The 24442-nt window shown below is 38.5% G+C and overlaps 3 protein-coding genes across 5 annotated transcripts; 1 reads left to right on the top strand and 2 right to left on the bottom strand.

Moving 5' to 3' along the window:
* Positions 1–715: 715 nt before the first annotated feature.
* Positions 716–2938, bottom strand: LOC123877684. The gene is made up of 2 exons (XM_045924538.1): positions 2499–2938; positions 716–1154 (listed from the first exon to the last, which is right to left on the bottom strand). Exons 1-2 carry the CDS (start codon positions 2653–2655, stop codon positions 736–738), a joined length of 576 nt encoding a protein of 191 aa, XP_045780494.1. The 5' UTR covers positions 2656–2938; the 3' UTR covers positions 716–735.
* A 632-nt stretch (positions 2939–3570) lies between these two features.
* LOC123877673 (serine/threonine-protein phosphatase PP2A 65 kDa regulatory subunit) lies at positions 3571–12429 on the top strand. Of its 3 annotated transcripts, none has more exons than XR_006798645.1 (7): positions 3571–3963; positions 4485–4719; positions 5257–5443; positions 6377–6531; positions 9414–9531; positions 10131–11268; positions 11850–12429. XR_006798645.1 is itself a non-coding variant. In XM_045924520.1 (6 exons), exons 1-6 carry the CDS (start codon positions 3738–3740, stop codon positions 10980–10982), a joined length of 1773 nt encoding a protein of 590 aa, XP_045780476.1. In that variant the 5' UTR covers positions 3571–3737; the 3' UTR covers positions 10983–12429. The 3 variants fall into 3 exon arrangements, 1 of the variants encoding a protein (XP_045780476.1); XR_006798644.1 differs by having other exon boundaries at positions 10131–11184; positions 11762–12429; XM_045924520.1 differs by having other exon boundaries at positions 10131–12429.
* A 2770-nt stretch (positions 12430–15199) lies between these two features.
* On the bottom strand, positions 15200–24040 carry LOC123877675 (V-type proton ATPase subunit B). Its single transcript, XM_045924524.1, has 11 exons — positions 23860–24040; positions 22597–22715; positions 21299–21428; positions 20659–20790; positions 19821–19945; positions 19144–19374; positions 17996–18098; positions 17187–17341; positions 16350–16487; positions 15488–15616; positions 15200–15380 (listed from the first exon to the last, which is right to left on the bottom strand). The coding sequence occupies exons 1-11, from the start codon at positions 23942–23944 to the stop codon at positions 15243–15245; spliced, it is 1485 nt and encodes a 494-aa protein (XP_045780480.1). The 5' UTR covers positions 23945–24040; the 3' UTR covers positions 15200–15242.
* Between the last annotated feature and the right edge of the window lie 402 nt (positions 24041–24442).

Genomic DNA, 24442 nt, shown 5'->3' on the forward strand with positions numbered 1-24442 from the left:
GTTACTTCTTCACGCAAAAACTACTGGACGGATTGGGCTGATTTAGAATGGAGATAGATTATACCCTGGATTAGCACATAGGCTACTTTTATCCCGGAAAATCAAAGAGTTCCCACGGGAATTTTAAAAAACCTACATCCACGCGAACGAAGTCGCGGGCATATTGTATTAAAATCGTACCTATGCGTAGGGCATTTTTAGTGTAATTATTTTTTAGAATGGAAAAATGCTTGGGGCGCGTTATTTTATACTTAGTAGTATAGGTAGGTAAACATCAAAATAACTGGTACTTAGATTTTTTTTTTAAATCATCTATGTACGTTTATATCACAAAAGCACTGCTTGACTTGTAATAACTCAATGCTTTCATAATGACTGAATATGACCCTGTCAGTAAATATAATACTAAATTCCTACATAAATGTAGACTCTGGCTTCAACCCCTATGTACGCCATTAGCCAGGTGAAAGGGGCCCTTTGCCTTTCCACAATACATGCAAGATTGCCTTTTAGTATTAAGGTGCCTTTCCATTGAAACGTAGCGGAGATATTTTGTTTCAGCAGATCAATGAGACACCTTGATAAAAAAGCGTCAGAATTCATTTAGTATCTATCTGATTGTAGTGCTTGGTAGTTCTAAACACATAGCTCCGCTCTACCTCGATTCAGTGGACAGTCTTCCTTAAAGTAGTTGGGTAAATAAAACAACAGAAAATATCTTAAAATGAATTTTATTCACCGCCTGGGGGCAGAAGGTCCACTACTCGCATTAAAGTCCACATGGAACATTCTGACCGCACAGTACTCCAACAACGTAAGCAGTAATGGATAGACAACCTTCTTAGGCACGTCTGGGGTGCAAAAATACGCTAGCACGCCAGCTCCAGCTGTGTACCACCCCCAAACCCTGTCGTGTTGGTGGGAATACACACACAGGGAGACGATGTTGCAAGCGATCACCAAGTTGCCCAAATGTTGGTGCTCGTGCCCCGCCAACGACATCGCAAATGGGATCAGACCAGAGACAAGATGTAGCGTGCTCACGCCGTGGTCCCCGCGGTACAGATCCGCCATCAGACACGGCAGCGCTAGATATCTTGTCGCGTGAGTACTAATTACGTAGGCTGCCTTGAAATCTGTGTTGAATTTTCCGCCTGCAATACAAAATAACCAAAATTTTATTTATACATTCTGGAGCTTAATTGGTTTTACAAAATCTTTGAAGCAAAATAAATTGAAAGATCCAAAAAAATAGGTGGGGTAGGACCCCTACTAAAGACCTATAATGTCCAACGTTTATCAGTTGATTATGATGATGCCCAGTTTACATTATTCGATCCCAATAAACAATGATAGAATCAGTAGGTAAAGTAAAATAACCGTTGCCCAAGCCTAACGGTCTGAGGCCTTAACCGTTAAGCATAGTTTACACGGAGCCAACACTGGCTGCCAATAAGACTGGCAGCCAGTGCTGGCTTGGTATTGGCCTTGTGTAAACAGTTTTTCAAGCCAAGCCAGCGCTGGCTGCCAACGCTGGCGAGAATAGAGCGACCGTCTATTTTTCTAGCCAGTGACCTCCGCCCGCATACCCTTCGACCCCCGCGCCAGCATTGCGGACACGTGTAGACGAGTCTCGACAGTCACTGGCGAACGTCCGTACGGTGTGTGTTCTTTGTTGTTTTTCCAAAGTGTGCACACCAGAAGAAAAAATCCGTGAATGATTGGCCGCGTCTAAACAACAAGGGCCAGGTCAACGCTGGCTTGTCTGCAGACTGGCGCCAGCATTACTGGCTTCGTGTAAACTCTACCTTATTCAAAAATATGAATTTTAGAAGCAACATTCAACAGTTTGCGGCTTTTTTTTTTTTTTTTTTTTTTTTTTTTGTTGACGCTGGGGAATGCATTTACGCATCCCCCCCGAAGGGAGGGTATGTGGGACTCGCCGGCCGAGAGGCGACCGGAATACCCACTAAACCCCAGCGGCGCTACTGCGCGTCGCCTGGCGACTGGGTCACGGGAACGGCCGAAGCAAACAACCGCAACCCAGCCAGCGACGTCTGCCGAAGCAGACCCTCCACTGGGGACCTGCTCGGTCCCCACCACCGCACCTCCGGGACGCACCAACGAAGTGCGTCCCCCGACCCTGGGACGCGCACGTCGCCCGCGTCCCGTCCTCCGCTTCGTCCACTGTGCCCTCTGCTAGTCAGAGGGACACGCGGAGAAACCTCCCCCCCTGCCAGGTCATTAGCCATAGCCAACAATATCTCCGAAGAGAAATTATTAGCCATGTTACCGGGGCGCACCGGCCCGAACACTGCTCTTCCCCTCGGACGCATCCAAAAGGGACCAGCAGCATCCAGGCACACTGGGAGGTTACCTGGCTGGCGCCCCAACAGTTTGCGGCTTAATATTTGTTTTTTATTGTTTGAAACCCCGAGATATTATTTATTATTATTATTATAAAAGAATGAAAACATTAACGTTTTTACTAGTCATACTTTGATAGTGCAAGAACCCCAGTATTCCGTGTATGAAGAAGTTGGCGTGCATGCCCGGATGTGTGAAACTCTTGACATGCGTTCGAGCCAGTCCATCCCCGGCCACACAGCACAGCACGATATGTGCAATAGAGGCGTTAAGGTCATCTTCGCCCATCAATTAAACTTTTAACAATAAAATCCTAGGTATGTACATAAACAAATTAAAACATTTTCAAAAATTTTATTGTAAAATTATCTCTTGATAAAACGAAGTATAAATTGTTTGTGTTAAATAAAACAAAGTTTGACGGTGTCTAAGGACGATGTTGTCAAAAGCGTTTAGTCTTTATTTTGTCTTGTTTGAAATCATTTTAGCGTAAAAACTTGCGCAAAAATAAAAAGAACTTGTAACTTATTTGGTGGCGCCACATTATATCGATCAAACAGCAAACACCAAACACTGACAAGTGTGTGGACGGGTGTTTGGGTAGTATGTTTGCCAATGATTGGGAGCGCTTGCCGTTCAATGCGATTAGCAGGCCGCACGCCAAACACAGTGTATAATAAAAAGTACCTATACTGTGGTGTTTGCCGATCCGATGCTTGCTGTATGTTTTTTGTCGCAAGCTTGTGGCACCACCAATAAATTAAAATTCTATGGCTGGGTGATGGCTGGTCACACTAATTTTATACTTTATGGTAACCAGCCGGATAGTGTTGTGAAAGTTGTGGTTACCGATTTCAATAATCGATGTCTTAATCGAGTTTAAAGTTTAAGCAAAAATATCACCCTAGAAACAGTTTATTATCATGATTCATAAGCCATGACGTGATAAAAATAATTATTGTTATTTTATGCCTTATAAGCCCTAAATAAACTAAATACTGGTCCTATTATTATTATTGAGATTATTTTTGCAGATAATTTGAATCTTTTGAAAAATATAATGTAGGTACCTATGTAGAAGATTATCGTCTGATGGTAACTTACAAATGTTGATAATGTTTTAAGTGTTTTATCGATAATTTTTATCGTAGTTGCCAGGTGTTGGGTAAAGTAATGTGTCACTTCACTGTCATTTTTATTTCCCAACTAAACCATAGACAATAGACAAATTGTGAAGAACTATCAAAAAGTGGCTTCCATTTTGCTGTTAAATGCGTTAAATGCGCAAGAATTTACAAAAATTAGACAAAATTGTGGTATAAAACGTGATTATTTGGTAAATTCGTGAGAAACGCAGTAAATAGTTAAGGATGGCAGCCAGCGACTCCGGGACGGATGAGTCACTGTACCCCATTGCGGTGCTCATCGACGAGCTCAAGAATGAGGATGTTCAGCTGAGATTGATATCTATCAAGAAGCTATCGACTATTGCGCTGGCTCTAGGCGTCGAGAGGACTCGCTCTGAGCTCATTCCCTTCTTGACGGAAACGATTTACGATGAAGATGAAGTATTGCTTGCACTTGCTGAGCAACTTGGTAAGAGCCTTGTAAAATTTTTCCCTGAAAGTAATGTCGATACGAAGTGGTCGTAAAATATGAAACTATATTAGTAATAGAATATTGTAAATAATTATTTGATCAGAGTCAATAAGATAAAGCTCATTTAGCTTTAGGCTAAAAATAAGCTTGGCCTACTGTTTTTGTCTTCATATGTATATTCTATGACATATTTAGGTTAATATTCGTGATATGATCAGGTTTGGTTACTCTAATAAGACTGATTAAACTCCACATAACGATTATTGAATTGCACACATACTAAGTTTATAGGCCTAAAAGCTGTGCTTTAACATCAAGTATTGACTTAGTACACCTAGGCCTGCCAATAAATCAAAAATCCCAGGCGATTTGTATAAACAAATCCAGGAGAATGAAATCAAGAGAATGAGCTATAAGTAACAATAAATAAAATAAAACATTCTAATAAATAAAATAAGACATCCTGTCTATTATTACATTTCTGTCAAAACAAACACTTAGCATAATTAAACCTACAGGTAACTTCATTAACCTGGTTGGTGGTGGGGAGTATGCACACTGTCTGCTCCCACCTCTGGAATCATTGGCCACAGTTGAAGAAACTGTGGTGAGGGACAAAGCCGTAGCATCCCTCAGGGCGGTAGCTGCACATCATTCTCCGCAAGCTTTAGAACAGCATTTTGTGCCATTAGTGCAGCGTCTTGCTGGAGGCGACTGGTTTACATCTAGGGCATCTGCATGTGGATTATTCAGGTTGGTGTTTTAAAGATAGCCTATATTTTCTTTAATACAGCAATCATCAGGTTATACTTGAAATCTTGACAGAATTTTGCACAGAGTAACTTGCATCTAAAAAACAGAGTCTGTAGTAAGGGACAAAGCTGTTACACACCTCAGGGTGGTGGCCCCACATCATTCTCCACAAGCTCTGTAGTGCAATCACAAACAAAATGGTAATGGTAAGTACAATGGTACGGAACCCTTCCGTGTGCGAGTCTGACTCACACTAGACTGGGTTTCGTTAAATATGATTGTAATGAGTATACGCCAGCGACTTCGCTAAATCCACGCGGGGATTCAGGTTTTTCGAAATCCTGTGGGAACTCTTTGATTTTCTGGGATAAAAAGTAGCCTATGTGCTAATCCAAGATATTATCTATCTCCATTCCAAATTTCAGCCAAATCCATCTTGTAGTTTTGCGTAAAGGAGTAACAAACATACACACACACAAACTTTCGCCTTTATAATATTAGTGTGAGTGTGATGTGAGAAATCATAATTTGTTTTAGCGTGTGCTACCCGCGCGTGTCCGCCCCGGTGAAGGCAGAGCTGCGGGAACACTTCCGCTCGCTGTGCCAGGATGACACGCCCATGGTGCGGCGCGCGGCCGCCTTCAAGCTGGGCGAGTTCGCGCGCGTCGTCGAGGTGGAGTACGTCAAGAGCGACCTCATACCCATGTTCGTTAACTTGGCACAGGTAAACTTGATTTTGCTCTACTCAGATGTGGGCGCGTTTGGAACCCTCGTATCTTTAGTTTTAAGTTTACGTAACACGACTATAAATTATCTTATAAATCTAACAATTCTGACTATCAAAAGGTGTACAATAGCTACTTTGAATAAAGGATTTTGAGTTTTTGAGTTGTTCTCCTTTCAGCCCCTATGAAGGCGGAGGGCTTTCTATGGCTCTCTAAATTAACGTGAATAGACAGATGACTTTGTTTTGTAAAAAGTAGGTACAGTAGAACGCCGATTATCCGAATTAATTGGGACTGGGGTCGATTCAGATAGTTGAAAATTCGGATAGTCGGACATAGACTGGTAATAAAGAAAAACGAACTGTCACACATAGAATAAACTTTATTAAATTTAACAAACTCAATTCTACAATATGTAAGTAGTGCACTAGAGATAGAGAGAGGAAGAGCATCAGTGCCGCGGCAGATGATAATTTTTTATATTGGTTTTAATTTTTTATATTACGCTTAGGACCGATTCGGATAATCGGCGTTCTACTGTAATTAATTATTTTGTTATAAGGTCTGATAGGGTAATGTGCTAAGGTACTCAACAATCTTGTTTTTTTACTTCATTGTTCTATGATATAACAGCAAGTAACTATCAGCGTTGGCATCCTTATGTGGTCAGCATCCAATCTACTTGCATCTTTCTGCTCAATGTATCTGATACAAACTGCTAGTGTTTGGAGTGCCATTCTGTCCATGTGGCTTAAGTAATTTAAGTACCATCAAGGCAAGAGTGAATAAACATCTTCTAAACAAGTATGCTCCAACTCAGATCTCATTACTGCTTTCCTTAAAAGCCATGATTGTCATCAAGTGCAAGCCTATAATAACTTGTATTTTGTTGTTACTCAAAATAAACTTCTATTTTTTTTTTTTTTTTGCAGGATGAGCAAGACTCAGTCCGTCTTCTAGCGGCGGAGGCATGTGCCGCAGTGGCCGCGCTGCTGCCCCCTGAGGATATGGAGCAACTTGTGATGCCCACAGTACGCGCCCGAGCTGGAGACACCTCGTGGCGAGTGCGATACATGGTCGCTGACAAGTGAGTACAATCAACTCTTCCAGGATGAACAATATTCAGTGTACCTTCCGGGCCGTGGTGGGTGATGGCCGCGCTGCTACTCCCTGAAATGTATTGCCATCTCTTTCATAATGGTTCCTATGAAAGAATCGCACCTCTACTCTATCTGTGGAAAAAAGTTATTACAGCGCTCTCTCTCTCTCTCTTACGTAATCCCATACAAATGATAGAGACAAAAATCTCAGTGAGTGCTAACCATTTTGAGCCAACGACCAATCACAAACAAAACTGCTTTCTAATTGAAATTCGAATGTTTCGAATAAATGTTCATGATTGGTCACAATTAGTCTCAATTTCTGCTAATATGCGGCAGGTCTTAATACAGGGTTACTGGTAATATGTCGGCAATCTGTTAAGGGGGTGTAGGCGAAGTAATTTGCAACCAAATGACCTCTAATGACCCCTAGGCAAATGTCAACCATTTTCGAGTAATTTGACTTTTTGTGTTTTTTAGAAGAATTTGAGGTATGCAACTTTGAAAATTTATAAAAAAAAAACCAATGCATGAATTTTTTTATTTTTATTATTATTTGCTTGTTAACACTTCAATACATAATAATCAACGATAAAATAATACTTATCTTTAATAGTTTTTAAATCACAGCTACAAATCTGTACAAGTTTCATAATTTACACCAGGTGGTCTGACAAAAATGGTCGATTTATGTAAAAAATTACTGAAGAACTTTATCGGCAGAATACATGAAAAACATGTAAAACTTCTCAGCTATCCAACGAGATACAATATGGTACCAGAAATTAGGAATTGGCCGAAAAAAATGCAATTATTGTGAAAAAAATGAAATCGTCTTAAGAATACGAAATAATATCTCAACGTCGAATTTTATGGTAATATTCTTATTTCTTATTTAGGATGAGTAATGAGTTATAATTAATCTTACAATTCATTTTCGAAGTATAAAACTCTAAAAATAATGAGTGAACACGTGCACCAATCAGCGCTCTCGGATAAGAAGAGCTTAAAAACATTATCTAGTGACTGGATAGAAAAAACAAAGGCATAAATAGCCAGATTTGCCTAACATTTTCCAGAGAATAGGATAATAATTAAAGCACTGGCAAGTACAATAACATTAGGTGAAGGGTGGGATCCTTAACTTATTTAATTGTATTGTATTTATAAGTTCTTAGACTTAAAAGATAAGACATTTAAAATGTTTCATGATTTGCGCAAAACTGCAAAAATTTACAGTTTGCTTGTGCCACTCGTACTGTACAGATCATCTCTACCTAAGTTGGTACCTACATCATTGTGAATTTGGAAGTGAATTGACCTGGCTTTTTCTTATGGACTGTTTCTGGCATACTCTGTGATTTGGCTTGTGATTGGACTCTGATTTATTGCTCTCCCGACAATTTGGCGCGTCAAAAGGACTAATGGCTGCAGAAAGAACCCAGTACTCCAATGAGGAATACGGCAATATCCTTTTTTGTTATGGATATTGTGACGGCAATGGTTTGCCCGCTCGCCGTGAATATCTTCGCCGATTTCCTGGCCGCCGAGTACCACACAGGTCTGTCTTCAGTGATGTTTATCGAAGAATTAGAGAGACGGGACGGGTGCAGAGGAGACAATCCGATTCTGGAAGACCACGTGTGTACGCTCCAAGTGACGAAGTGCTCGTATGAGACTTTTTTGAGAGAACATTTATTTGCATTATTAGAAAACGTACCTCTGGAAATAAGAAGAGGAATGAGATTCCAGCACGATGGATGTCCAGCACACTGGAGAATAACAGTTCGGCAATGGTTAGACACTAATTTTCCCAATCGATGGATAGGCAGAGGAGGCCCAATTCCTTGGCCAGCAAGATGTCCAGACCTGACACCTATGAACTATTATGTCTGGGGACATATGAAGAGCCTAGTGTACGATGTCTCACCAGTGCCATCAGTCGAAGAATTGAAAATTAGAATAATAAATGCAGCTAATTCAATAAGAACCAATTTGACTAGTAATGTAGTAAAATCTCAATTAAGAAAAAGAATGCGCCTGTGCATAAGAAATAGAGGGTCACATTTTGAAAATGAACTTTAGAATTTAGTTTTAATGGCTTAGTGTAACTTATCTACGTAATTATTTTAAACTTCCTAAACGATTATTGTAATTTTGGATTGCAGACGATTTCGTCTTTTTAACAATAATTGTATTTTTTTTCGGCCATTTTCTGATTTCTGGTACCATATTGTATTTCGTTGGGTAGCTGAGAAGTTGTACATGTTTTTCATGTGTTCTGCCGATAAAGTTCTTCAGTAATTTTTTACATAAATCGACCATTTTTGTCAGCCCACCTGGCGTAAATTATGAAACTTGTACAGATTTGTAGCTGTGATTTGAAAACTATTAAAGATAAGTGTCATTTTATGCTTGATTATTATGTATTGAAGTGTTAGCAAGCAAATAATAATCATAATAAAAAAATTCATGCATTGGTTTTTTTTTTATAAATTTTCAAAGTTGCATACCTCAAATTCTTCTAAAAAACACAAAAAGTCAAATTACTCGAAAATGGTTGACATTTGCCTAGGGGTCATAAGGGGTCATTTGGTTGCAAATTACTTCGCCCACACCCCCTTAACGGATTGCCGACATATTACCAGTAACCCTGTATATACCAGAACTGATGTCAATTTAGAGCCTCAATAGCTCAACCGGTAAAGGAGTGGACTGAAAACCGAAAGGTCCACCGTTCAAACCCTGCCGGTTGCACTATTGTCATACCTACTCCTAGCACAAGCCTGACGCTTAGTTGGAGAGGAAAGGGGAATATTAGTCATTTAACATGGCCAATATTCTTTATAAAAAAAAAAAATATTTCCAGATTTGTTGAGCTTCAGCAAGCTGTGGGCCCAGAGCTGGCTCGTTCTGATCTTGCACAGATCTTCCAAGCACTTCTAAAGGACACTGAGGCGGAGGTACGAGCTGCTGCAGCTGGGAAGGTGAGTTGAATAAACCGACATGACTATAAAAAAAGAAAAGATTCCGAGGAACTGAGAACCTCCTCCTGTTTGAAGCTTTTTTTTTAGGGTTCCGTACCTCAAAAGGAAAAACGGAACCTTTATAGGATCACTTTGTTGTCTGTCTGCGTGTCTGTCTTTCTGTTGTGTCTGTCAAGAAAACCTATAGGGTACTTCCCGTTGACCCAGGAAATTCGGCAGGTAGGTAGCTGGTTTAGCACAAGTACAGGAATAAATCCTAAAACCGTGAATTTGTGGTTACATCACAGAAAAAAAAAACTGTTTCATTTTTCAAAGTAAGATACCAAGTGGGGTATCATGTAAAAGGGCTTCACTTGCACATTCTAAGACAGATTTTTATTTATTTTTAAGCGTAATAGTTTTTGATTTATCGTGCAAAATATCGGAAAAAATACCCGAGTATGGAACCCTCGGTGCGCGAGTCTGATTTGCACTTGGCCAGTTTTTGATGACTAAACAATTAAAATACGAAAAGGAAGATGATAAAAACTGAGAAAAACTATGAAATTGGTCAAAGTTGATATATTTGATTAAAACATTAATCATTAATTTTGTTACAGGTGAAAGACTTCTGCATGAACTTGGATAAAGCACACCAAGAGCATATAATCATGAACATGATTCTACCCCAAATCAAGGATCTAGTGTGCGATCCCAACCAACACGTGAAATCTGCCCTCGCATCCGTTATCATGGGACTCAGCCCCATCGTGGGACGACAGAACACAATCGAACACCTACTGCCATTATTCCTGACACAACTCAAAGACGAATGCCCTGAAGTCCGCCTAAACATAATCTCCAACCTTGAATGTGTGAACGAAGTTATCGGAATCCAACAATTAGTACAATCCCTCCTCCCAGCCATCGTGGAGTTAGCTGAAGACACAAAATGGCGAGTACGCCTTGCCATAATCGAACACATGCCTTTACTAGCCGGACAATTGGGACAAGAGTTCTTCGACGAGAAACTCACAGGACTATGCATGTCCTGGTTAATCGACCATGTGTATGCTATCCGTGAAGCGGCTACGTTGAATCTGAAGAAGCTTGTCGAACAGTACGGAGCACCCTGGGCAGAAACGAATGTCATACCCAAAGTATTAGCCATGTCCCGTGAACAAAATTACCTACACCGAATGACATACTTGTTCTGCATTAATGTGCTATCCGAAGTTTGTGGAAAGGACATCACTACTCGGGTACTTCTGCCAACCGTCTTGTCTATGGCCGACGATAATGTTGCCAACGTACGATTCAATGTTGCCAAAACTTTACAAAAAATGGCACCGTACCTCGATCCAGCTGTTATCCAGCCACAAGTTAAACCCGTTTTGGAAAAACTAAACGTAGATCCGGATGTGGACGTAAAGTATTTCGCTTCGGAAGCCATCGCTGGGATCGCCGGTTAATAAATTAAAATTAATTATTATTGTTAATTTTAATTATTGTGAGTGGTCAAACAGAAAGGGGCCTGGAGTCAAAATAATTTGATTTTTAGTAAATTGAAACTCAAAAAGTAAATATACCCATATCTATTTATTGGTATCTAAAAATATACCCTTGATAAAGTATATATACCCATAAGTGGCTCACAAACTCATGTTAGCGTCAGTACTGGACAGATGTTGAGAACCATTTCTCCTCAAGGTCCAAGGCAAAGGGTTCCTACACCTGGGGTTGCGAAACCAAATCAAAGTCTTATTGCCGTAAGATCTTTGGCACCGAACAGACAACTATTTGGACAAAATGTCAGTAGCCCTCAGAAAATATATGATACTGTGGTTTTATTTGAAGGCAGTGATTGGAAAGAAGTGAAGTTGCTTGCTGAAGAAGGACTTAAACAAATCACGACATGGTTAGAGGACAACCTACTTACAATCAACACAGTGAAAAAAAAGTATGTGTGTACATCAATTCAGAATAACCCAGACAAAGACTTTAAACTTCCTATTAACACTTATCCTTGTAATCGGAAAAGTGGGCTAGACGCTTTTGTAGCTGTGACATTTTAACCAAAGAGACAACTGTTAAATATCTTGGAATTACATTAGATGTACATCTTAGCTGGTCAACTCATATTCATAACACCTCTAATAAAATCAAGAAACTTATCCCATTATTTATGAATCTAAGAGATGTTGCCCCTATCGAAACAACTATGATGGTCATAAACTCCGTTTGGCGGTAGGTCTGGACAGACAATTATGTTGAGAACCATTTCTCCTCAAGGTCCAAGGCAAGGGTTCCTACACCTGGGGTTGCGAAACCAAATCAAGGTCCTAGTGCCGTAAGAATGCAGCGAGCCCCAAGTCGACATCCGACACCTTTGCCAGAATTTGTAAAGCAATATCAACCACAGAATTGGAAAGCCTTGCCTTCGGTTCCCGAGCTCAAATTGTCAAAAGTAGAAAATAGAATTGTAATATCATGGAAGATAGATGGATACCAGGAAGATACCTATGAAGAAATTGCAAGTTATCAATTGTACACTTTCCAGGAGACTACGTCGTCTCTGAGAAAAATCTCTCTCTATGGAAAAATGTCAAAGCTTTGGCACTGTCTATGGTTGCACTTTTCTTATGGTATGCACGTTGACACAGTTTATGGCCGTATATAAATACTACACCGAAAACCCGTTTCCAAATCACTCCAACCGTTTTCGTTTGACCACTCACAATTGCTGTATCTTGTATTGTCTAGTTTGTATTTATATCGGAAATTCAGAGATTTTAAGTCCTACACATACGAGCGGTAAATTTTCATTCCAGTGTAAATCAATAGTGAATCATTTCAAGCGGCATGCATTTAAATCGCACTATGACATTGTAAACGAGTTTAATAAACGTAATATAAAAGCTGGTGTGTTTTATTTAATTGGATGGAGTTTGTTTGTAAACATTGTTTGTATTATTTCCACAAGGTTATGCAATAACTAGAGGATGCCCGCGACTTCGTCCGCGTGGATTTAGGTTTTTAAAGATCCCGTGGGAACTCTGATTTTCCGGGATAAAAAGTAGCCTATGTCCGCCCCCGGAATATAAGCTAACTACATACCAAATTTCGTTAGAATCGGTTAAACTGTTGCGCCGTGAAAAGGTAGCTGACAGACACACTTTCGCATTTATAATATTATATTAAGTATGGATAAACAATACTTTTTTGTCATCAACAACTGATAGAGATGGTTTTACTGGAACTTCTACACGCCACAGAATACTTAAATAGTATTTTCCAGGTATAGAAGGCTGAGACTTCAACTCTCATGAGAGAACCGTCGAAGAATCGACCAAGTAGGCATATTTCGCGGGTCAATCAGAAAAAAAATATAGGAATCTCGTTAGCAAAATGATTCTATGGTTTCAACAGACAGTAGAACCCGTTCACACCACACCTTTTTAAACCCCCGACCCAAAAAGAGGGCTGTTATAAGTTTGACGTGTGTAGTATATGTGTATCTGTCTGTGACACCGTAGCTCCTAAACTAATGAACCGATTTTAATTTAGTTTTTTATGTTTGAAAGGTGGCTTGATCGAATGTGTTCTGAGCTATAATCCAAGAAAATCGGTTCAGCCGTTTGAAAGTTATCAACTCTTTTCTAGTTACTGTAACCTTCACTTGTCGGGGGTGTTACGAGTATAAATTTTTAATTTACACTTGTATACTGATGCAGAATAAATCTTACCGAATACTTAGTGGAAACGTTGCACAGGGTTAAACTATGTACTTATTATTATTTTTTCCAGAACAAAATAACGTAAATGCGAACGTATAGCTATACGTAACGTAAACTTATGCGCTACTACGTATTCGGTAAGATTTATCCTTCTTCTCTATCTCTATCTTATCTATGTGAAAGACGAGAATGCCGAAATCCAACATTGTTGGATCATTCGATGGATACGTTTCGTGTCGTCTCATTTCGTGTGAAAGATGCCGATTAAAAGACAGTCAATTAACCGTCTGATATCACCATTAGCTACTGAACTCCACCAAGACTTTAGCATGCTGTTGTGTAGAGAATAATATGAATAGGTATGTCGACAAATAAAATCAGTAGTTAACTTCTATATTTTTTATTTCCATAAAACAACAATGTCCTAATTCACTTTACTCATCGAATACAGAATTTCAAGCTATAGAGTGAAAGAGGAATCGATTTGGAATGTAACATGTTGTTACGGGGCTATTTCTTTATTTATTATTGCTATTTACATAAATAAAATCTGACACAAATCGTTACAAATCCAAGAATATCACACATGGACGCATATTACAATATATTTTGTATTTTCCTGTTTAAATATCTCCATTGAACACGCCATCAACAATTTGTGCACAAAAACAACTCACAAAATTAGTTATAGTGTCCAAAGCACCAGCAGAAATACATTAATTATTTATTATTTAAAATACATTTTCAATTTGTCCAGCAAAAACTACTATTATAGAAGAAAATATATACACATGGCAACACTTCTTTTTCCAATTATACGATTTATAATCTTTTTTTTTACCCAATAATTTTATTTATTACTATTACTAGCAACACGATTGTTATAATTTTGTAACTTGATTGTAATACATGTAATACACATTATTATAAACTATTAACAACTTACTAATAAACATTAGTTATAATATCTTACAAAATATTGCGGTCCGACATTCTAACCGTACGAGGGAATAAATAATAAAATAAATTACAAAATCAAACATTACAAAGAAAATCGTTGTATATAAAGAGCGATTTGTCCCATCTGGGTTACTATACACAAAATTACGAAAACAATAAAACAGAAAGAAACTATTAATTTTTGCTTCAATAATAATCCGACCAAACCGATGCCAATGCCATTATTATTAGTCGGATACGAGTAATAAAAGAGTGTCAAGTATTCACAATGCATTACAATATAATTGATATTAGCTGATCACACATTACAACTGTAAGTATGGTTTCACACGGTATCAATACGCACGTTTTTTGCAGAGTAAATCTTACTGGATACGTAGTGTTATAAACTTACCAAATACTTAGGCACTACGTATTTGGTAAGTTTCAGCAAAAAAAACGTGTGAAATGTCGTGTTAAAGTGGTGCGTCGGACTGTATCAAGCTGTGTATGTATTGCGAACTACAATCTACAATTTCCTTTTAATGTCATATAGAATTGACTGCAGTTCTCTAGCAGTTGACAAGTCGACTGCTCGAGCGGTCCGTGAATATTGTTCATCAACTGCTCGAATTGTATATTTATTTACTAGGAGAACAATTATGTCAATGAGTCAGTCAGTGAGTCAGTGGTAATCGAGCTATATATAGTATAATATTTTTTTAACTAAGAATATTAGCCATGCTAATCATGACTAATACTCCCCTTTCCCTTCCAATTAAGCGTACAGCTTGTGCCAGCAGTGGGTACGACAATAGTGCAACGGGTGGGGTTTGAACCGCTGACCTTTCGGAATTCAGTCCGCTCCTCAACCGTTGAGCTATCGAGGCTCTATCAATTAATGATGTCATTTGTTTTTTTAACGAATCGTAATGAATCCAATATGAAATGAAAAATTCGCTACCTGCGGTTAGGCTCAGCTGTAATATGCGATAAACAGCTTAATAAAAAAAAGTATTAGGGATAGAATGTCGGGCCGTGTGTCGGGATAGAGGTCTAGTGGCGCGAGTCCCTGGGATAGAACTCCGCGAGAACCGAGGCCGGGATACGCTTGAGCATCTCCTTTGGGAAGATACGGAGCAGCTGCCAGCCGATATCCAGGGATTCGAATACGGTGCGGTTCTCGTAGTTGCTCTGTGGAAAAGGTCATTGGTTTAAGAAAATGTGAAAAATCACTCTAATAGTTCATACTATGAACTTTTTAAGATGAATAAAGTAAAGATGAAGATGGTAAAACTAACCTGCGTGATGAAGTTCTTCTCGAACTTTCCGAGGAATTCCAGGTACAGCAAGTCATCAGGCGTCAGGGCCTCTTCACCCACCACGGCCTTCATCGCCTGCACGTCCTTGCCGATGGCGTAACACGCGTACTGTGGAGATATGACGTACATTATTTTTAATTATTCTACTAGCTTAAGATAAATATAAAATTAATACAATACCAATAATACAAGTGTAAATTAAAAAACACCCCCGACAAGTGAAGGTTACAGTAACTAGAAAAGAGCTGATAACTTTCAAACGGCTGAACCGATTTTCTTGGATTATAGCTAAGAACACTCTCGATCAAACCACCTTTAAAACAAAAAAAACTAAATTAAAATCGGTTCCTTAGTTTAGGAGATACGATGCCACAGACAGATACATACGTCAAACTTATAACACCCCTCTTTTTGGGTCGGGGGTTAAAAAGGTAGGTTCTTAGGAGGAAAAAGAGGAGAGGAAGAACAAGGAAAGGATGTGAAACCCTCCATTAGGTCTCTATAGTGGAAATAGTCATCCAGTCATTTTATCACTCAAACTCGAAAGCCTACACCAGCTTGTTAGAGATGTCTAAGGTTGAAATCTATAGAGCACACTTTGACTTTGCTTAGACTAAAGTTTCAATTAAAACGAGACAGATTTATGGCAGCGGTATAACGCTGTCTCGTTTCAACAGTGACTTAAGTCTCTATAGATCTCAGCCTAAGTGGTCCGTGTGGGTCATACCCCACCGATCGCGGACTTCACCGGCAGCATATTGGTAGTTCTGTATATTTTACCCCATACATTAATGGTCCTTCGAACCGGATCAGGTAACTAATTTACAAATCAAATACTCACCAGCTGGTTCGAGACATCAGAGTGGTCCTTGCGAGTCATGCCCTCGCCGATGGCGGACTTCATGAGACGAGACAGAGATGGTAGCACGTTGACTGGTGGATAGATCTGTCTGTTGTGGAGTTGACGGTCTACATAGATCTAGAAAGAGAAGTTTCATTGTACAAATGGTTAAAAAAAGATAAACAGAACTAAAACCCGACTACTACCGGCGAACCGCCGATAGATAGCGCTAGTTGCATATAGTAAAATTATTTTTCGATGTATTTTGTTTATTAATTTAAAATTTATAAATTAAAATTAAAAAAATACATCGAGCGACGGATTTTTTTTTAAATTTATTTAATTTTATTAAAAGGAAAACGGAACCCTTATAGGATCACTTTGTTGTCTGTCTGTCTGTCCGCCCGTCCGTCCGTCGGGTCTGTCAAGAAAACCTATAGGGTACTTCGCGTTAACCTAGAATCATGAAATTTGGCAAGTAGGTAGGTCTTATATCTTAGGTCTTATAAGTAAAGGAATAAATCTGAAAACCGCGAATTTGTGGTTACATCATTAAAAAAAATTAAAATGTGTTTCAATTTTCAAAGTAAGATAACTATACGAAAGGGCTTCTTTGCCTGTAAATTCTAAAACAGAGTTTTATTTATTTTTATGCATAATAGTTTTGGATTTATCGTGCAAAATGTCGAAAAAAAAAATACCCGAGTACGGAACCCTCAGTGCGCGAGTCTGACTCGCACTTGGCCGGTTTTTATTCCACAGAATCAAAGAGTTCCCGCAGGTTTAACGCCGGGAGTCCTTTTAACGGGATCACATAGATACTGATAATGCTCTCACCTGTCCCTCAGTGATGTAACCAGTCAAATCAGGGATGGGATGGGTGATGTCGTCGTTGGGCATCGTCAGGATGGGGATCTGCGTGATGGAGCCGTTGCGGCCCTCCACACGCCCGGCGCGCTCGTAGATCGTGGCCAAATCCGTGTACATGTAACCTGTGGTTATATAAACTCTTTAGTGATAGCCCTTTAAGATTCTTACAGATTTTTTCATAATTACTTTCACCCAGGTTACTAGTTTTACATTCAAAATTCAAAAAAATCAAAATTCAAAATATTTTTATTCAATTAAACGTGTATGTAAATAAAAAGTGCTTTTGAATCCTCAAAATAACCACTGGTTCGGAATGCCGTTCCTACCGAGAAGAACCAGCAAGAAACCCACTAGAAAGAAATTAAAAGAAAATTGTTTTACAACATAAGGTACCTACGCAGTTAAGTGGGATATAAAGTGAAGTGAAAGTAAAATATTCTCTATTGTATATGGAATATCATAGAAATGTATAACAACATAGATTTTTGTACAATAGGCGGCCTTATCGCTTATTAGTGGGAGGTCCCAGGATCGATTCCCGGCAGGGGTTTGGAATTTTATAATTTCTAAATTTCTGGTCTGATCAAAGACATGCCGCCAAGGGATTTAGCGTTCCGGTACGATGCCGTATAGAAACCAAAGGAATATGTTTTTAACGAAAACTGCCATACACCCCAGGTTAGCCCACTTCCATCTTAGACTGCATCATCGCTTACCACCAGGTGAGATTGCAGTCAAAGGCTGAATTGTAACTGAATTAAAAAAAGACTATGTACCGGGGAAACCACGTCGGCCGGGCACCTCCTCGCGGGCGGCGGACACCTCACGCAGAGCCTCGGCGTATGAGGACATGTCTGTTAGGATGACCAGCACGTGTTTCTGTCAACAACATTACCATGTCACTCACTACTGTGAACAAAATCCTACTAATATTATGAATGTGAAAGATGTATGGATGCTTGTTAATCAATCACGCAAAAACTACTGACGCATTTGGCTCAAATTTGGAATGGAGATAGATTATACCCTGGATTAACACATAGGCAACTTTTTATCCCGGAAAGTCAGAGTTCCCGCGGAATTTTGAAAAAACGTAAATCCACGCGGACGAAGTCGCGGGCATCAGTTAGTAAACAATAGAGAAAATCATTTGACATAAAAATCCTGACAAAGATATGATTTTCGCCTTAAAGTAAGCTAATTTCTATAAAATCAAAAATAATAATGTGACTACGACAACACTTTCGGAGACTAATATTAAACTTCAAAGCTTCAAAAATAGGCCCATATTCTTATATCTTTTAGCTAGTGGGTCTTGGATGGTTTAATGGAATATAAACTTACCTCACACTGGTAGGCTAAAAACTCGCTAGTAGGGAGCGCTAAGTGAGAAAAGATCATCCTCTGAATAATTGGATCACTGGCCAAGTTCAAGAACAAATATGTTTTACCACAAAACCATTCTGTTTGGAAGTCCTGTTAAAGGGTAACTTGGCTTACCTGATACTGGTATGGCCAAGAACTCAGTAGAAGTAAGCGCCAAGCGGGGAGTGATGATCCTCTCAATGGTGGGGTCATTGGCCAAGTTCGTTACTATAGAACCATTCTGTTTCAAGACCTGTTAAAGGGTGACTTGGCTTACCTCACACTGGTAGGCCAAGAACTCAGCAGCAGTAAGCGCCAAGCGGGGAGTGATGATCCTCTCAATGGTGGGGTCATTGGCCAAGTTCGTTACTATAGAACCATTCTGTTTCAAGTCTTGTTAAAGGGTGACTTGGCTTACCTCACACTGGTAGGCCAAGAACTCAGCAGCAGTAAGCGCCAAGCGGGGAGTGATGATCCTCTCAATGGTGGGGTAATTGGCCAAGTTTGTTACTATAGAAACATTCTGTTTCAAGACCTGTTAAAGGGTGACTTGGCTTACCTCACACTGGTAGGCCAAGAACTCGGCAGCTGTAAGCGCCAAGCGGGGAGTGATGATCCTCTCAATGGTGGGGTCGTTAGCCAAGTTCAAGAACAGGCACACGTTTTCCATGGAACCATTCTCTTCGAAGTCCTGTTTGAAGAATCGCGCGGTTTCCATGTTCACACCCATAGCGGCGAACACGATGGCGAAGTTGTCTTCGTGATCGTCGAGCACCGATTTGCCTGGGACCTGGCAAATTAAAAAAGAAAATACTCTTAACAGCTGCTCATATGTGATTTTTGGAAACTTTTTATTCGAAAAACTTCAATATCATGTGATTTTTGCGGCTTTAATCTAAGTTACTTGTGAAATAGAAACACAATTACAATACAATTTCTTTTATTTCGAAAACTGCTCCAAATATCTTATTTTTTAGTATTTTATTGAAACTAGTAATTCATTTTTCGGTAGATAATTACAATTTCCAAAAATATTATGTAATTGTTTACTTTTAAAACTGGTTTTTATGGGTAATGATTTCACAAAAGAAAATAAGTTTTCAATGACAAAAATACCATTAAAAGCCGATTTTTCAATCACCAAGTAACATTTTGGTTGGTATTTATTTGACAATTAAGTTTATTAAGCCAATAAAAGATCAGTCCCAAGACATTGAATTTTTTTTTAGTAGTTACCTTGACGAGACCAGCTTGTCTACAAATCTGGGCGGCGATTTCATTGTGGGGCAAACCAGCGGCGGAGAAGATGGGGATCTTCTGTCCACGAGCGATGGAGTTCATCACGTCAATGGCGGAGATACCTTAGGAACAAATTGAAAAATCACAAATCGCAGAAACCTCGGATAGAGCAAAGCGACTTGGCCGTGATTTTAGACATTCTAGTTAGAGTTAGGTTCATAGATTTTTCACTTGGGTCACTATTTGTCAGTTCGCGATAAGCTAAGGGCGTATGGCCGGCGTATAGTGAGCCTCTTATTACACGTAGCAAGAAAAAATCATATGAAAAACTTAATTCAAGCGTAAGTCAATGGTTCTTAACCTGCAGCTCGCTCCAGCAAGTCGCGGGACTTCAATTAGGTACTTTTGTACTTGGCATAAAATTGTATAACAAATCTTTGAAAAGAGCAACCGCCGAGTTTCTTGCTGGTTCTTGTCGGTAGGAAAGGCATTCTGTACCAGTGGTAGATGCTTTGAAGATTCAAAAGTACTTGTAAAAGTTTAATTGAACAAAAATATTTTGAAACTAATTTACAACCATTACAAATATTTTTGTCATAGTAAACTGTAAGTATGTATTAGAATAAACTAAGGACATTTTTGGACTGTAAATTAGATTTAGAAATTAATCTAGAATAATATCTAAGCTAGAATAATATTACTTGCTAGCCCATAGGCTAGATGGTAGTAGCAATAAAGCTGCCATTATGGAGAAAACCCGATTTTTTTTAAATAACATGTTATAGTCGCAAACAGGTGAAGTATGGCATCATAAATGATGAAGAGTGACACTTACCAGTTTGGATCATTTCCTCGGGGTAAATACGGGACCAAGGGTTGATGGGCTGACCCTGGATGTCAAGGAAGTCCTCTGCCAAGATTGGGGGTCCCTTGTCGATTGGCTTACCAGAACCGTTGAATACACGTCCTGGTTGACAAAAATTAAAAAAATCAACTTGAAATTCATAGCTCCTTTCTCCAATACATTTATCTGTCATTTCAATTTAGATTTTTTTTTTGTAATAGATTAGACTAGCCAGCATCTCTCTGGCTTTTCTATGGCCACAGTTTATAGTTTTGTAATGTACATATTTTTATACATACATATTATTCAATATATAAGTATATTTCTTTATAAACTTCTTTCACTATAAGCATAGTTAAATAATAAACATATTTTTGTTGTTCTTTTTCTATAGTATTGAGGTACTGATGTAAATTTAGGGCGCCTTCTAATGCCGCAAGCCGTACCACCAAGCCATTTAGCATTCCAGTATGGTGCTGTGTAGAAACCAAAGGGGTATTAAAAAAACTGTCATAACTCTTCCAGGTTAGCCCGCTTCCATCATAGACTGCATCATCACTTACCACCAGGTGAAAGTGCAGTCAAAGGCTATCTGAATAAAAAAAACAAGAAAATGATAGGTTCCACTCACCCAACATGTCTTCAGATACTGGGGTACGCAAGATGTCGCCCGTGAACTCGCAAAGGGTGTTTTTGGCGTCAATCCCTGATGTGCCTTCAAATACTTGTACAACAGCTTTGGTGCCGCTGACCTCCAGAACCTAAGAACATTTACAGACTGACAGATGACACATACAGAATAATTTTTGGTAGTAATAGGTTTAACTATAAGACCTAGTCATGCCAACTGAGTTTTCAGTTTAAAACATATTGAATGAGACTGTGGTGTTGATTCTGATGTTATTCTCTAAACGAAATTTAGAGTATCTGCATCTTTTTCTTTTTAATATTGCTAAAAAGGGACAGAAAGTAAATTTTAAATTTACAGGCTCTTTTAAGTGCACCCTACAAAAAGCAATAAGCTCACGACCTAAACTCAATAAACTCATGGCAACTAAAGTCATGAGGTTTGACAGTTCTAAATTAAATTAGTTTTGTCTGTCCTTTTCTTATTACATTGGTAAGAAAAAGATGTGAATACTTTAAAATGTAGTTGCGCTCGGAATTAGTACTAGTGTGGCTAATTCTGTTGTATACAATCTATAAACTTAACTGAATTCATAGGTCTAAAACTAGCGCTATCCTTCTCTATGGGGAGTACTCATATATTCAGACCTGCCAGTTTAGTTTAAAGATTGTGTACAACAAACAGAATTAGCTAAAATATTACATCTATCTATCTAGCTCAGAGGAATAAAGACATTAGTTGACAGTTGAAAAATCTGCCTAGCTAAAACTGAGATTTTGCATCAAGGCTTTCTTTATTGAAGATTCTATTACTTATTGTTATTCATCTACAAATTGCAAAATAATAATATCTAAAACATAACTTAAGCTTAAAATTATTTAAGATTAGAATGTTTGAATTCAGTTAGGAATTTTAATTAAAAACTTTTACATCCATACTAATATTATAAATATGAAAGTGTGTCTACTTGTCTGTTTGTCAGCTTTTTACAGCCTATCTGTTAAACTATTTTTGAGAGAAGTTGGTAAAGAGATAGCTTGCATTGTAGGGAAGGACATATACTACTTTTTGTCCCTTCAAATCAAAGAGTGTGCGTGTGTGTGAGAATCAGACCACTGAAGTAAAAAAAAATTTAAATAAATGTATATGAAGTCATGGGATCATATTTGGTATAGATATAGCTTGCATCTTGGAAATGGGCATAGGCTGCTTTTTATCCTGGAAAATTAAAGAACTCCACAGATTTTTATATGCTAAATCCCAGACAAAGTTTCGGGCTTTTACTAGTGTATTATATTTACCTGACCAGATCGTAGGGTGCCATCTGCAAGTCTTAGCTGGACAATTTCCGAGAATTTAGGGAACTTTACTTCATCTAAGATGACGAGCGGCCCGTTCACACCAGACACAGTCTTATAAGCTGTAGATAAGAAAAAATATTTAGAAAAATAAGTTAAAGCTCTTCTAACTATAGTATAGTAGTAGAATTAGCTGTTATGGTAACCTTACTACTTTTGATTACTTGACTAGCAATTGTTATAATACATGTAAGTAGATTGGGAATTAAGTTGTCACCCGCTCCATAAAATCAGTGTGCGTTAGTCCGTGTTTTATTTAATACATTACATTGGGGCAGTTGGTATGTTTCAGTCTTATTAGTGGGAGGGCCTGGGTTTGATTCCTAGCAGGAGCGTTTTAGAAAGCTATAAATTGTCTGTCTGGTCTGTTTGGAGGCTTCTGCTCTAGCTAGTTAACAGCTTACTAACAAAGCTGTACTGCAAAGCGATTTAACAACCCTGTACAACATTGTCTTATGTAGGAACCGATTAGCCTAAATTGGTTTGAAAAACTGCCATACCCCTTCAAGTTACACTGATTCCATCTTAGACTGCATCATCACTTACTAACAAGTAAGATTACAGACAAAGGCTAACTTGGATAAAAAAATTTGATAAAATCAGTTTTTGAACTGATGATAAAGGCAATATAATCTGAAATATTTCTACAAATGCAAACTGCAATTTATAGTCTAGGCCCTATCCACAAATTAAATGCTAGGAGTCAAGAGTAGGTACTATTTTACTAGGTACTTATTAAAAAAATAAGGTAGTAGAAGACTAGAAAAAAAATTGAAAGATTACGTAAAACTGGAAAAAACAGATTACTTTATACAATGTATTTATGGAGAAAACAAAAATGTAGGGCGGCGCCTGACCTGTTTTATTTTCGATAAGTTTTAGGTCTAGATAAACTTGAAATTGAACTGTGGTTTTACAATCTACTTAGAGTAAATCTGATTAGCCTTAATGTCAGCAAAGAAATACAGCATTACAATCATGACTCTATTGATGAAGATCATCCTTGATTCTGATAACATCTGCGAAAGTTTCCAGTATAGATGTGCTGTTACAGTTTTACATCAGAATACAGCAGCGAAGAGGTAGAAAAGGTGAAAACAATACATTATATGGGATTCTGATAGCAAAATCAATAACTTGACATCACCGATTTGCCAGTTCTAAATACGTACAATCAGATGACGTTATAATTGTTAGCGTACTTACTCAGACGGGGCTGGGATATGAAATCCCTGGATACAACCAGGGCATGTTCTTTATTTGCCTGGGTAGCTGACATAGATTTTGCCATGTTTCAGTTTTCTTTTGGCAGGCCGCTCAATAAAATACCAAACTGCGCTGCCTTCTCGCCCGAAAACTGGCGAATGGACGTTTTGTCTATGGCACTTCACGTGCTGTCACGTGACCTATCACAAGATAAATGTTGCCAGCTTGTAAGACCAATTACCATTTTACTTTTTTAATAAACAATTTAAAAAACACAATAATATGGGCACTACTTTGGTTTTATTAAAAAAAACTACCATTTAAGGAGTTTAATCATTGCACGTTTCAAACGAATCGATAGACGTTAATTGTCAACCTCATTATTTAAATCCATCTAGCCATTGAGATGCTTTGGGGATATGAAGACTCTCACATGTATACCCAGATAGCCGTGAAAGACAAAACCCTATATTTACTGTCACGCAGTTGTTTAATAAACTACTAGCTAAGATATGAAAAACGTACGATCTGCTTTTATTTTGGGAATTAAATTAAAGTGGCAATAATGAAAATAAAAAGATAA

Source organism: Maniola jurtina, chromosome 24 (genome assembly GCF_905333055.1).
Source record: "Maniola jurtina chromosome 24, ilManJurt1.1, whole genome shotgun sequence".
Lineage (NCBI taxonomy): Eukaryota > Metazoa > Arthropoda > Insecta > Lepidoptera > Nymphalidae > Maniola > Maniola jurtina.